Here is a 13028-nt window from a genome sequence, read left to right as displayed (position 1 = left end):
ACAGGCACATCATTAGGAGCAATTTGTACATGTCGGCAGAGCAGTCGATGTCCGACTGGAGTGCTGCTACTTGATAATCACACATCAGGAGGAGGAAGGTGGGGGGCCGGGTGAGGGGGGTTATGGGTATGGAGGACGGCTTTCAGGCACAAGAAGACAGAGATAGAGATGAGAAACTGTTTGAAATGGATGGAGCATATTACATTTTGCTTCAAATTTGAATTCCTAATGACTCCTAGCCAAAGGGATATTTTGTTGATGTGATTATCAGAAGGATATTAGGTTGAGCACTTCATGTCTTCCAGTTTACAACAAAACAACAGCAGATTTATAGGCACATTCACTGCCACGCTGTCCCCGTGGAAGATTTATTAATGCCACGCTGAAGTCATTTTCTGCACTTTAATCAAGTTGAAACAAGAGCTGCGTTGCGCGTAAGAAGTGAACGCCTCACTCTTACATACGACATAAGAAGTGAACGCCTCACTCTTACATACGACATGGATGTAAAAATGAGTGGTGCTTTTAACGGATAGCAATCAGAGCAACATGACATAATGCCTGGGGTGGGTAAATCTGTCCATTAACTTCTGGGATGATGCCTGGATAAAAGCTGTACGATTTAAAAAAGGAAACAGACAGAGATAATAATTCAGAAATATAATTTTAACGACAAACGCGGTTTGTCTGCATGATAAATATGACAGGAGGAGATTTCCCTGAGAGGTATACAAGCTGTCTGTATTTGTGCTGTACCACCAAAGCTCATACAAAATAGCATAAGGGACTGATAAATCAGCTCCTGCGTAATTTTAACTGACTGTATCCAGGCCTCATCCTAATGAAAGTATCTTCAAACCCAGTGGGATAGTACTGTTGATTATCAGGAAATACGTTTTTTGTTAGCAAGCGCAAAGGGAATTGATGGAATAAGCATGCAAGGTAAAAGCCAGTATTTTCATGCATGTCAATATGGGCCTTGGGGCCACTTCTTGCCTGTGGAAAAAAAAAAAAAAAAAAAAAAGTAGCTGCAGGCAAAGGAGATGTAGCTAATGAGGTTCAAACAAACCACTGACTTAACTATGAAAAAGAACTCTTAGCACCAAACAGAAACACACAGGTGTGGTAAGAATGTACGCCCCATTGGAAGTAGATCAATTCTTCAGTAAGAGAAAGTAATGACCGTACAATGAAAGATCCAATAGTTTTAAACTTCAACAAAGTACCCCCCTTCAAGACAGTTAACACTTGTCACTGGAGAGTGGCCAGACTCTCTGTACAAATGAAATGTACGAGAGTCTGGTAGGACCAGGCATAACAAGACAGCATACTCACCCAGGTTGTACCAGACGTCCATTTCTCCGCTCAGCGTTCGAACTTCAATTATACTCTGGCCCAGGAAATCATCAGATTCCCTCTTCAGACGCTGCTTTACCCTCGACTTGATGTCATCATCCTCATCCCACACGCGCACTTTAATTCGGTCTGAGGAATTGTGGCACTCGCTAGCAAAAAAACAGCAGGAAACAACCTATAAACTAAAGAATAGTATAATACAGGCTGCAAACGCATAGAAAATAACAGAGCTGATACAGTGTTTTTAAATAAAAAGCTTAAACTTTTTTTTGAAAAGAGGTAAAACTCAAAACTTTGCCTGATGAATCCTGCTCAGCCCGAGGCTAGCTTATGCTCTGCTATTATATACACAGGCACTCGCACTATTAGACAGAACCTTGCACAAGAAACGTTTAGCATTCATACACACATTTTATAACCAAGTAATTTTGGAGACTTACAAGTGGAACTTCTCCTCCCAGACAGGATTGAGGTTGCCATAAATGGTCTTGGTTCTCTTCTTGGTCTTGCCCACCTGGACAGTGACATATGGATCGCTGGATCCTGTCTTGTCCTTTGCCTGAAGTCCTTGGGCACAAACGACTAATGCGATGATGGAGAGACAAAGACACGAGGAACAACCATGACCATTAACAAGAATCCCATGTTGCTGAGAATGATGCTAAAAAAGTTGAACTTTAAAGTCAGGGTTGAAGTCAATTTTTCTGTCGATTTTGATCAGTGGGATCACCTGTGATGGTGATCTTGGCCGACCACTTTGAGGTGCCGTCGAGCACACTCTGCTTGATGGTCTTCATCTGCTGCGCGTGGACGGCTTTGCTGATGATAAACACTTCCCTGATAAGTTCAAAGATTTCTGGTTTGTTCCTTTCCCTGATCTTCATTCTGTCCTTCATGGCCATGATAATGTTCTGGGTCCGGTCTTCGGCTCCATGCTTAGAGCTCTTCTCTGCAGCACCTATACATTTAACAAAAAATGTATACAGATTAATATCTTTAAAAAAAACAAAAAAAAAAAACATTACTACCGTTAGTAGTGCATGTGACGTTTCATTGTTTTCTGGGCAGTACTCACGCTGTAGACAGTCAGCATTCAGCAGCTCTTGGCACTTCTCATGGCACTTGACCCCACACTCGGAGCAACGCATGCCTTGGCGGGCTATTCCCCACAGCAGCCCCTCACACTCATAGCAGTATGTGGGTGTAGTGGCAGTCCACACCTCAAAGTTATGTGGCGTGGTGCAGGATATGGGGTAGATGAGAGCCTGCAGTGTCTTTTTGTACACATGGTTTTTCTACAGAAGGGAGATATGTATATACATGAAATATATTTAATTCCTGCTGATTTAATTATAGTGAGAGAATCGGCAGATGAGAATAAAAACTAGGTAAAATACAATACTTATAGCAGCACAAGCACGTGAAATGCATCCGAGCCTGATGAGATGGCGGAGACACTAGGATACTATAAGAGCTCTGCATTTTCTAACCATAATATATTTGTGTGGAACTTATGATTCTATAATAAAAGCATATGATGCTTAAGGTGTTACTCACCAGCTCCTCATCTTTGACTGAGGACCGGGCAGCCATGGCAGATGCAATCCCCGCCTTCCTGGCTTGGACAAGAGACTGAACAACAGGCGCCGAGGGAGATTTTAGTTAGCATTTATCGAACGCACATACAACCCACAACCAAAGCACACCTCAAAAATATTACTACTACAACGAAGGTCAGTAGGGTTAAAAAGGTGGCTGGGGTAGTTGCAAGGGTGGTAAGAAGGAATATTCTATTTTTTCTCCCACTGATGAATTCTTACCAGATGATCAGAAAACCCATGTGAGTATTATTAGTTTTAAGTAACTAGTGAAGAGGAGATTACTGAAAAAGGAAAAGGTTATACTAGCATCAACCCTATAAAACAACACCAAAACCATCAGCCACACATTTCCATAGGAGTGTTAGTAGTGTATTCCACCCTTGTCCCTTTATTATTTGTGGCTCAGCAGGTGAAGACAAATACAAACCAAAAGGTGGAGGAATGATTGTTTTTATATTGTAATGATAATATCAAGCAGGAAGAAAAGCTGCCCATGACCAAGAGGATGCATGCAAAAGTTTTCATTTGTATTTAGCAAGAGGTTTGCGATCCAAGAGATCAGCATCCTATTGAGGCAACTACTGTTTTATTTGCCCTACTTGATATTTTGCACTTTAGTAGAAAGGGGAGTGGCAACTGGGTTCTATTGACTTACCATAGCCTGACCAAGGAGAGTGAAAGCGTTCAAGAGAGTTGTGGGGAATTGTTTTGGGTTTAAGAGAGGAGGGAGAGAGAAATTAGCAGGCTGATTTCATATTTGATTTCATATTTGTTTGTCTCCATTTGTTGGTAACAATCTCATCCCAAATCCAGCTCTAAAGTAAAATAACTGACTTCTGTGGTGGTCTCACAAATTGAAAAAAAAAAAAAGAGCACTCACAAAGAAAGAACAAAACAAACAGGATGACATATGACATACAGTATATATAGCGATTGACAAGTAAGTACTGACCACATCGCTGACCAAGGGGATAGGTTTCTTTTTACGCAGGTCTGGCATGCTGTCAATTCCATACAGACCAGATCCGCCACTATGCACCAACACAAATAGAAGAAAAGTGAATAAAAAGTAATACATACAATAACACAGCAGCACACAGCATAGCATTTTTACAGTAATCATAACGGTTAAAAATAATAAAATGCTAATTTATTGCTACTTATTAATTAAAATCTCCAAAACATGACACTTTTAGCAAACTAAATGTAGGTGTTAACTATATATGACTTACCCTGGTTGGACCCAGGCTTGTCTAACATGGGGATCTTCATCTCGAACCTACAAGATTTCAAATGTGAGAATTTAGGCAGACAATATGCAAAGGTTCCCACATGGCAGTATATCATGAGAAGAGAAAAGTTGGAATAATGGAAAGTTACATTTGGTTGAGTTTCACCTCTCTGATGTTACAGAACGTGCAAAGTCAAATAAAAAATAAGTGACAGTGTTTTTAAAACACAGGATCAAATACATGTCGCTGTACTCTTTAATTGTAAACGATGTTATCTGAAATGCAATGGTGGACAAACATTATGTCGATACAAAACCACAGAGTAAGTTCTATTTCTCAAGTCAAGATGCAAGTAAAATCTGTTTGGCCAGAGACTGCGTTAAGAGACACCCCAGATAATTTATAAGAAGTAGATTTAGTTTAAAGGATTTCACAAAACCACCAAAATTATGACTTGCTACACATGTATACACATTCTTTTACTATTTCCTCAAAGGGAAAGCCTTTCATCTGTGTCTGTATATCTGTCTTTCAGATGGCCCAAGTTGAAACACAGTACAAGTTTCAGATGGCGTTTGAAAAACTTTTGGGGAAAATTTAAATCAGCTGAAATAGCCTAACACTAGCACTGGGGAATCAGACTCTAAAGCTACAGCATGAATGAAACCAATGATTAACTATTTATTATACAGAATAACTGAAGAGATGGGACAAATGCTTTTCCAGAATAGCAGGATGAAGTTTTCAATTATTATTACATGTTAACCCTATGCTAACATGTATTATTTGAATATAGTGCATTATGCTTTGAAGTACACACAAGCATTCCCTTTGACAAAGACGAATAATGGCAAAAGAAATAAACAAAATTACACCACAACAATCAAAATCAACAGAAAAAAAAACTGTAGCTGAAATATGGAGCCGATGTTATGAGTAACCTGATTATCTTCTCTCCCACACTCTGCAAAGAAAAAAAAAAATCATAGGATTAGAAAGTGTTAGTGTTTCTAACTGATACATGTATAATGTTACCGTAAAACTTCAAATAATAGCCGAGTCCCAAATAGACGCCTGTCTCTTTTAAACGCCTGGTGTGACAACAGATTTGGGTAAATAAAGGCCGGTCTCAAATAGAGGCCTGGTCTGTTTTTTTTTTGTTTGTTTTTTTCGTGTCGGGTTGTATTTGATCTTTTAAAACCCGTCAGATCGTTTGTTCTATGTTTTGATTTGATTTCACGTGACAGACGCAACCGTTCATAAACAACTCATCACTATGGCAACATAACAAACAGGTTAACAAACTTTCTTTTAGTCTTCAGTTTTTCTTAATTCTCTCAATACCACCATGGAGACAAAAAGAAAAAAGTATGATTTGACATTTAAGCTGACAGTTGTCAAATTTGCCGAACAAAATTTGGGAGAAGCAGCGGCAAGACATTTCTCGATTGATCCTAAGAGAGTGCGAGAATGGCGTAAACATAAAAGCAGAACTGCAACGTCTGTCCGAGGAATACGACAAAAGGGCCAGACTGCGAGGTGGAGGGAGGAAGAAGGTCAGTGAAGAGTTGGAGGTGAGCGTGTGAGTGGATCCACAGCTTTTTTTTTTTTATTATAAATATTAATTAAATACGAATAATACGAATTAGAAAAAATTAATATAATGTGGTAACCTCCTATTGTCAATTAAAGGCCTGTCTCTTATAGACGCCTGTCTCAAATACAAGCCGGTGCATTTTGGCGATTTGGGTAAATAGAAGCGCGGGCTATTATTTGAAGTTTTACGGTATATACATTTAATATAAATGTTATATACGTAAATTTAATCAGATCATTACATGCTTTAAGATATATTTTTGGCTGCTGTTGCTGAGCTTGCCAGTCTTTAAAGTCAAAAGAAAGTATTCTTAAATGGGATAATATACCTGGGATAAACTCGTCTTGAGATTGGGATCCCTGAGATCCTTGAGAGCCATGAGATCCTTGAGAGCCATGAGACCCTTGAGAGCCATGGGACCCCTGAGATGATTTGGATAGTCTATGACGGGTTTGCCTCTTTTCCCTCAGAATGCGCTGGAAATTAGCTATACGCTCTTTGTGACTGGCATCGGTAGACTTTCCTTGATTTACCTCATCAAGAATGTAGTTTTCCCTAATTGGACCTAACCGCACCTCATCTGTACAGAGCACTGGGCCCAGTGGACTCACGGCCTGCCTTGGACAATGGTCTGGTGTTAGGTCAAGATTGGACAGTTCCCCATCTGTTGGACATTCTCCTTTGTCCTGTGAAATCTCTAAAGAGTGGTACTCGGTTGGGGTGCAGGGAGACTGGCTTGCTTCATGTGGGGATGCTTGAAGGGAGCTTGACATGTTCTCATGGGTCTCACCACAATCCAAGTAGACTGAAGCCTCACTCTCCTCCTTTGGAGTGCCAAAATGAGTGTGATTCTCTGTGAGGCTAACCTCTCCTTCTGTATACTCTGTTCTGGCCTGCTCCTCCTTGGGTTCACTGGCATGTCTGACAGGAGATGGACATGCCTCAGACTCACTATCATCTTTAACATCTTCAGGGCTGGATCCTTCCAACTTTTTCAAAGCCCCTTTCAAAGCTGACCTGAAAGTGAGTACAGCCTTGCTAAAAGTTGTCATGTCAAGAACTACATTTGGGGTCACAGCTGCACTATCCAAACCTATTTCAGAAGACTCTTGTGACAAAGATTCTCCCGTTTCATCCCTGGAGATACTATGATCTGTCCACTCCCTGTCCAAACTGTCAGCAGAGCCCAGATCAAGAGTGTCACCAGAAGATGGACAGTCATTGCATAGTGCATGTGGCTCCAAGTAACCATCATCACAGTCAGTCAAAAGCACAGTGGAGCAACTCAGACTCCTGGAGGGCTCACTACCCAGTTCATTTGCACAAGCATCCACGGTGTGGTAACCAGAACTACGTGAGTATGGGCAGTTTGTATAACAGTCACACTCCATGTGTTCTCCCTCGTTTTGTAGTCTGGGGGGCATCCAGTCCACTATACTGGAAGAACTAGAGGGAGAGTTGTATTGGTGTCCAAACAGCAATGAAAGATGCTCAGAGCTGTTGTGTGAAGAATGGCCCGGTGTGCTGCTCTGTGTCTCTTCTGTGGCACACCTTTCCCAAACACCAAGACATTTATCTAACTCTTCTCCACTGTTTGCACAAGAGCAGATGTCCTCCTCACTCCAACCTCCTTCTCCACTTATACTGTGCTGCATATCAACAGAAGAAGGCCACCTGTCACATTCTGTGTCCCCAGAGAGAAGACTTGCTTCTGGACAATTGGAACTGTGACACGATGACAAAGAGCTGCTGCTTTGGTAGCCACGGCCCCGATGAAGCTCCATGTAGCAGGGGTCAGGTTTTGTAGGGCCTAGCATGTGCATGTTTGAACTCTTTTGCTTTGAGCTTTGTTGGTCCGTTTGCTGGTCTGATTGGAGAGTGACTCTATCAACATGCCATTGTTTGGGTGATCTGTGAGATGGTACACATCCCAAATCTTTTCCACAATCTTTGCGATCCAACAGTGGACTGGTGTCTCTCCCTTGAAGAGATGTGATGGCGTTCTGTCTGCCCAAGCTTCCTTGCCTGGTGCGGTGTGTTTGAGAAACAGGACTAGTGTGAGGTGCAGCTGAAGCCCCAGAGTACAGCTCACCTATTTCACTGAGCACTGCATCGACACAACAAGATACTTCATCCACTGAGCCGCGCACAGATGTTAGATACTGCCTCAGGTCGGAAATTTCCTCCTGGATCTTGTTGATGCCTTTCAGCTCTTTTAGTATATGTTCCACTATGTTACTAGAGCCTTGCTCTGTCTCCTCATCATCCATCTCCTTTTTCTCTTCTTCATTTCTGATCCTTTCAATAATTCTGGGTAAAGTATCCTCCCCAACCCTGATACCATCCTGGCAATCAGAACGGCTGGGGTGATGGGGTGAGGTCATCTTTGCTGCAGGTAGAATCCACTGATGACAGGTCACAAAGGGAGTTATCCTCGGTCCTCTGCAGGTATTTCTGTAGCTTTCTGTGCAGGTTTTGCACCACTTTGGGGCTCTGTGATCGCTTCTCCTGCAGGTCTAGCCTTTTGGGTGAGAGTGGAAGTAGCTCTGATTTGTAGGATTCATCCTGTCCACTGATGTGTCCTCTGGAGAACATCCCTGAGAAGTGGCACTCTTGATCAGCTTTTTCCACACATGGTCAAATCACCAGCTCAGTGACTCCTTCTCAGGGTGGTGTTAGCATAAGCCAACATCTTAAACTTCAAATGACTGAGTGCCTGTACCATGACTGACAAAAAATAATAAGTTATTTTTTTTGACAAAGCAGTGGAAGCTCTAAGCACTGATATGCATTTGTTGTGTATTAATTAAATTTACTATAGGAATCTCATTTGGATGGATATTCTATTATGCCATTATTCTGCTATGTCTCCTCCATGAAATAGCAACCACACTTAATTATGAAACAACCAAATATAATATACTGTATAAACCAAGAAAATCTTTTAAATGCTACTAAAAAGATATAAAGAGATATATATATATATATATATATATATATATATATATATATATATATATATATATACAAAAATATTTTTCAGATATCAATTTCATAATTTCTCTTTTTTTTTTTTTTAGATATTCTTTTTAAACATTTTTGTTATTTCAAACAGAAACATTAAAACAAAAGCAGAAAAACAGCACAGTAAATAATATTAATAACCATATCTATGGGCATGTTGACAATTTACATACAGCATCTCGTACCTACATTTTATCCAGGTTGTGTTTATGACCTTTCAATCTTCAGACATTTTAAAATATTCTCCCATTTTTTAAACAGGTGCGATTTACCATTGAGACAATACCTCAATCTTTCTAGAGTTACAACTTCAAATATCAGAGATTTCCACATCTGAATAGAGGGGGCATCGCTACCAACCCATTTGACCATTATAGCCTTTCGAGCCAGCATTAGAAGAAACTGAACAGTCTCTTTGTGAGCTCTCTGAAAGTCAGGTATAAGCCCCAGTAGGCACACGAGTGGGCTGAGTGGGGCTGTCTGTCCTATCACCAAACTTATAACTTATTTACCTTGATGTCCTTGCACTCCCAAAGACAGTGATATCTAGTGCCCTTAGCTGAGTTACATTTAGGACAGTTCGGAGAAACACCTGGAGTGTATTTACTGTATATATAAGGTGATATGTAAACATTATGTAGAATATTGAACTGCATTTCTTTGTATCTATTACAGATGGATATTCTAGAAGGCAGTCTCACTATTTCCTCTCACGACTCAGAGTCAATTGACATTTTAAGCAGCATATTCCAAGTTGTTTGTAAGTGTTTCAGTTTGTCTACCGTTAGAGTCTGTAACTCAAAGTAGAATCTAGACACAAAACGTCCACGTTTCCGACAGTCCAGTAGTTTTTTCAAGCAAGTAACAGTTCGTTGGTAACTCCAGGGATCCAGTCTTTGATTTTACGTAATGTCTGATCTGGAGATACTTGTAAAAGTCTTTGGCAGGTATATTATATTGAGATCTTATATCTTCAACTGTCTTAAATTTACCTTTGTCCCACAGATCATACATTCTCCTGATACCAGCTTCTTGCCATGACTTGAGATTGAGACCAGCCCCTTCTGCTGTTAAATCTGGGGTATCTACCAGAATTGCAAGATAGTTAAGAGCCTGAGACTTCCCAAATAATTTCTTCAAAATACTCCATGCCTTTATAACATTATTATAATTAGGTAATTGTCTTTGACAGCAGGTGGCAGTTCTCTTGCACGTTTATCTAATAAGTTTATAAGACAGAAGGGTTGGCTAATTACTTTTTCAATCTCAAGCCAAGGTGTCACATCATGTTCAGTTGCCCACTCTGAAACAATTCTAGCATGAATAGACAGTACATAGTTCTCAATCTTTGGTAAGCCCCACCCACCCTGTTGTGTTGGAAGTTGTAAAGTATCCATTTTAAGCTTAGGTTTTCTGCCTGCCCAGATAAAGTCTGATATCAGTTTATTAATGTCTTTAAGATCATTTGGATTCAAAAACACAAAAAGCATTGACACTGGATAAAACGTTTTTGGAAGTAGTACCATTTTAGTAAGGTTAATCCTACCAAGCATTGATAAAGGAAGCTTTTTCCAACTTGTAACTTTTTCTTTTATGTGACTAATTAAAGGATTGATATTCTCCACATACAGCTGACCAAGTCTGGGTGTGATTTTTATTCCTAGATACTTAAATCCGTTAGGTGCCCAGCGGAAAGGTTTAACATAAGCAGGCTCGACCTGACCACTGTTTGTTAAAGGCATTATTTCTGACTTTTCAAAATTTACCTTATACCCCGATATTTGTCCAAATTCTTTAATACAATCAATCAATGCTGGAATTGATTTATCGGGATCTGTCAGAGTTAAAAGAATATCATCGGCATATAATAACATTTTGTGCTGTTTTGTTCCTATTAAAGTTCCCCCTATATTTATATTCTGTCTGACGGCTATCGCAAGTGGCTCTATAGCCAGGGAGAACAGCAAAGGTGATAAAGGACTGCCCTGTGTACCGCGTGTAAGTTTAAATGGTGCGGATAAAAGACCATTTGTCAAGACAGAGGCTATAGGCAACTTGTACAAGATCTTCACCAAATCTATAAAAGTTGATTTAAAACCAAATCTTCTTAGCACTTTGAACATGTAGTCCAATTCAACACGGTCAAAAGCTTTTTTGGCGTCCATTGAAACAATGGCGCCGGGTATTTGATGGTGATTAAGATGATTGATAATATTAATCAAGCGTCTTGTATTGTTTGAAGACAAACGACCCTTAATAAATCCAGTCTGGTCTGTGCTTACTATGTATGATACAACCCGCTGTAATCTATTGGCCAACACCTTTGACAATATTTTCATGTCTACTCCTAGCAAGCTTATCGGCCGATAGGAAGAAGGCAGTTCTGGGTCCTTATCTTTTTTTTGGTATTACTGTAATATTGGCATAATTTCTCATTTTTAATTACACTCATGGAAGTGAAATTAAAACTCAAATGCATGTAAATAGTACCATTATTCATCTTATTTCTTTTAAATTTACTGGATTTTTTTATGACCAACAGACCAGATAGTTATGAGAGAAAAAAAACAGAAACAATTCCAATGTGTGACACTGCGATTACAAGGGAGTTATATTTCAACAGTTGACATATTATGGCTATGAATGTATTTGCTGACATTTGAGGTGAAATTGAGAGACAACACTACTGTATAGAAGTAGGATAGACAGCATCTATAACTGACTTCTCAGTCAGAATAGCAACCTGCAGAATGAACACCATGCAGCTGCTTATCTCTGTAATTAGGATGCTTTGGAAAGGCAGCTCGGTAATTAGATGATAGGTCAATTCTTTTCTCTAAGGCCATGTCATTCTTTTACACCCATACCAGCTGCACAGCTTTATTCTGTAACTCTGACCCATCACCGTGCATACACTAAAATAATTATTGCTGGCATTACATAATCCAGGGATGCATTTACAGTAGTCTAAATGTGTATCATAATTAATCTGCATCTACTTTGTTTAACACTGTTTATAAAAAGGTGCAAAAGTTTAGCAATTATATGGATACGTCTCATATGCTCTTTCCATTTAGTTATAGTATATATTAGACCAGCTCAGTGATATCATCTTTGTCCACTGAGCGTGACCATTTAGATAATCAAATCGAGAAGGCAGAAATTCTATAATTGTGCCATGAACAATTCCTGCTGACGTCCCCTCAAGATCAGAGAAAGGTATGAATACAGCTACTTTAAACTGGACACGGTAGGATTTGTTAAACTAGTGACTATGAAGCACTTTGGGGGTTTCTTGACACGTTAACACGTGTTGACTGTTCAAAATGCAAAGAATATTAAATATATAAAGTGAACTGCTGATCGCTTTTTGGTTTCATTGTATGCTTTGTCTCCTTAACTGAAAATGGGGCAACAGTCTTAGCAAGGTCTACTATGTTCTGACATAAATAATTGAATTACAGCATTAAACAAAAACACAATAGCATGTGTTTACCTACCTCTCACTATGGATGAAGAAGAATCCATGCTGATTTTTAGGAATTTTTTATTCCACTGTTTGAATTAACAAGCTCACTACAATTATTGTCATTATAAGGTCGAGTAAATCATTTCCAGTACAGCCATAGTAATAGCCTTCAGCAATCTCCTTTCTCTCCCTACTAAAAGGAATCTTCATTTTGAAGTTGACTTCAAACAAAGAATCACATTCCCTATGCAAATGTAGACTCCATGTAAACCAACTACTGAAACAAGCTGAAATTCTGTTTCTGTAGAAATACTAAGGCAGATATAACCTTAGTACGTACATTAGCCAAACATAAGTTTTGTACAGTATAACATACATTACCATATATTATTAATAAAAGTCTACACAAACTTAAGACCTAAGTGCAGAAAAGGACAAATACATATATATTAAAATGTAAGCCTTACCTTATGGAAACAATTATAATCAAGAACAACATGTAGACATTATCTTGCAAGAGCCATTAAATCCGCATGGAGGGTCGCTGAGCAGATCAGTAATGGTAACTTCCCGTTTTCCTTTAAAATGTAACAAACGATCTTCTTTAACTGACAGAGCTGCAGAAGGGCTGAATCCCTCATTTCTCACCACTGGAACGGCAAGTGCAACAGTGGTAGACCACGATCACACAGCACTTCACCCCTGGTTAAGTAGCCATCCCTACTCCCCTCCCACCCTATTGCATGCTT

The 13028-nt window shown here is 39.5% G+C and overlaps 1 protein-coding gene across 2 annotated transcripts in view; it reads right to left on the bottom strand.

Annotated features, from left to right (window-relative positions):
• The window catches only part of unc13bb (unc-13 homolog Bb (C. elegans)), a 92533-nt gene that overhangs the window by 23709 nt on the left and 55796 nt on the right, over positions 1-13028 (bottom strand). Inside the window, exons 11-18 of one of the 2 annotated variants that reach the window (XM_028602021.1) lie at positions 4190-4236; positions 3910-3988; positions 3613-3618; positions 2914-2988; positions 2432-2651; positions 2087-2314; positions 1797-1938; positions 1336-1505 (exon numbers count right to left, since the gene is read on the bottom strand). In XM_028602021.1, the coding sequence (XP_028457822.1) occupies positions 1336-1505; positions 1797-1938; positions 2087-2314; positions 2432-2651; positions 2914-2988; positions 3613-3618; positions 3910-3988; positions 4190-4236 (967 nt within the window). The remainder of the gene's footprint in view (positions 1-1335; positions 1506-1796; positions 1939-2086; positions 2315-2431; positions 2652-2913; positions 2989-3612; positions 3619-3909; positions 3989-4189; positions 4237-13028) is intronic. The other variant, XM_028602022.1, reaches the window with a different exon arrangement.

This window comes from Perca flavescens, chromosome 16, assembly GCF_004354835.1.
Source record: "Perca flavescens isolate YP-PL-M2 chromosome 16, PFLA_1.0, whole genome shotgun sequence".
In the NCBI taxonomy this organism is placed as follows: domain Eukaryota; kingdom Metazoa; phylum Chordata; class Actinopteri; order Perciformes; family Percidae; genus Perca; species Perca flavescens.
The sequence above is the reverse complement of the archived record's forward strand: the minus strand, read 5'-3'. Positions and strand labels throughout refer to the sequence as shown.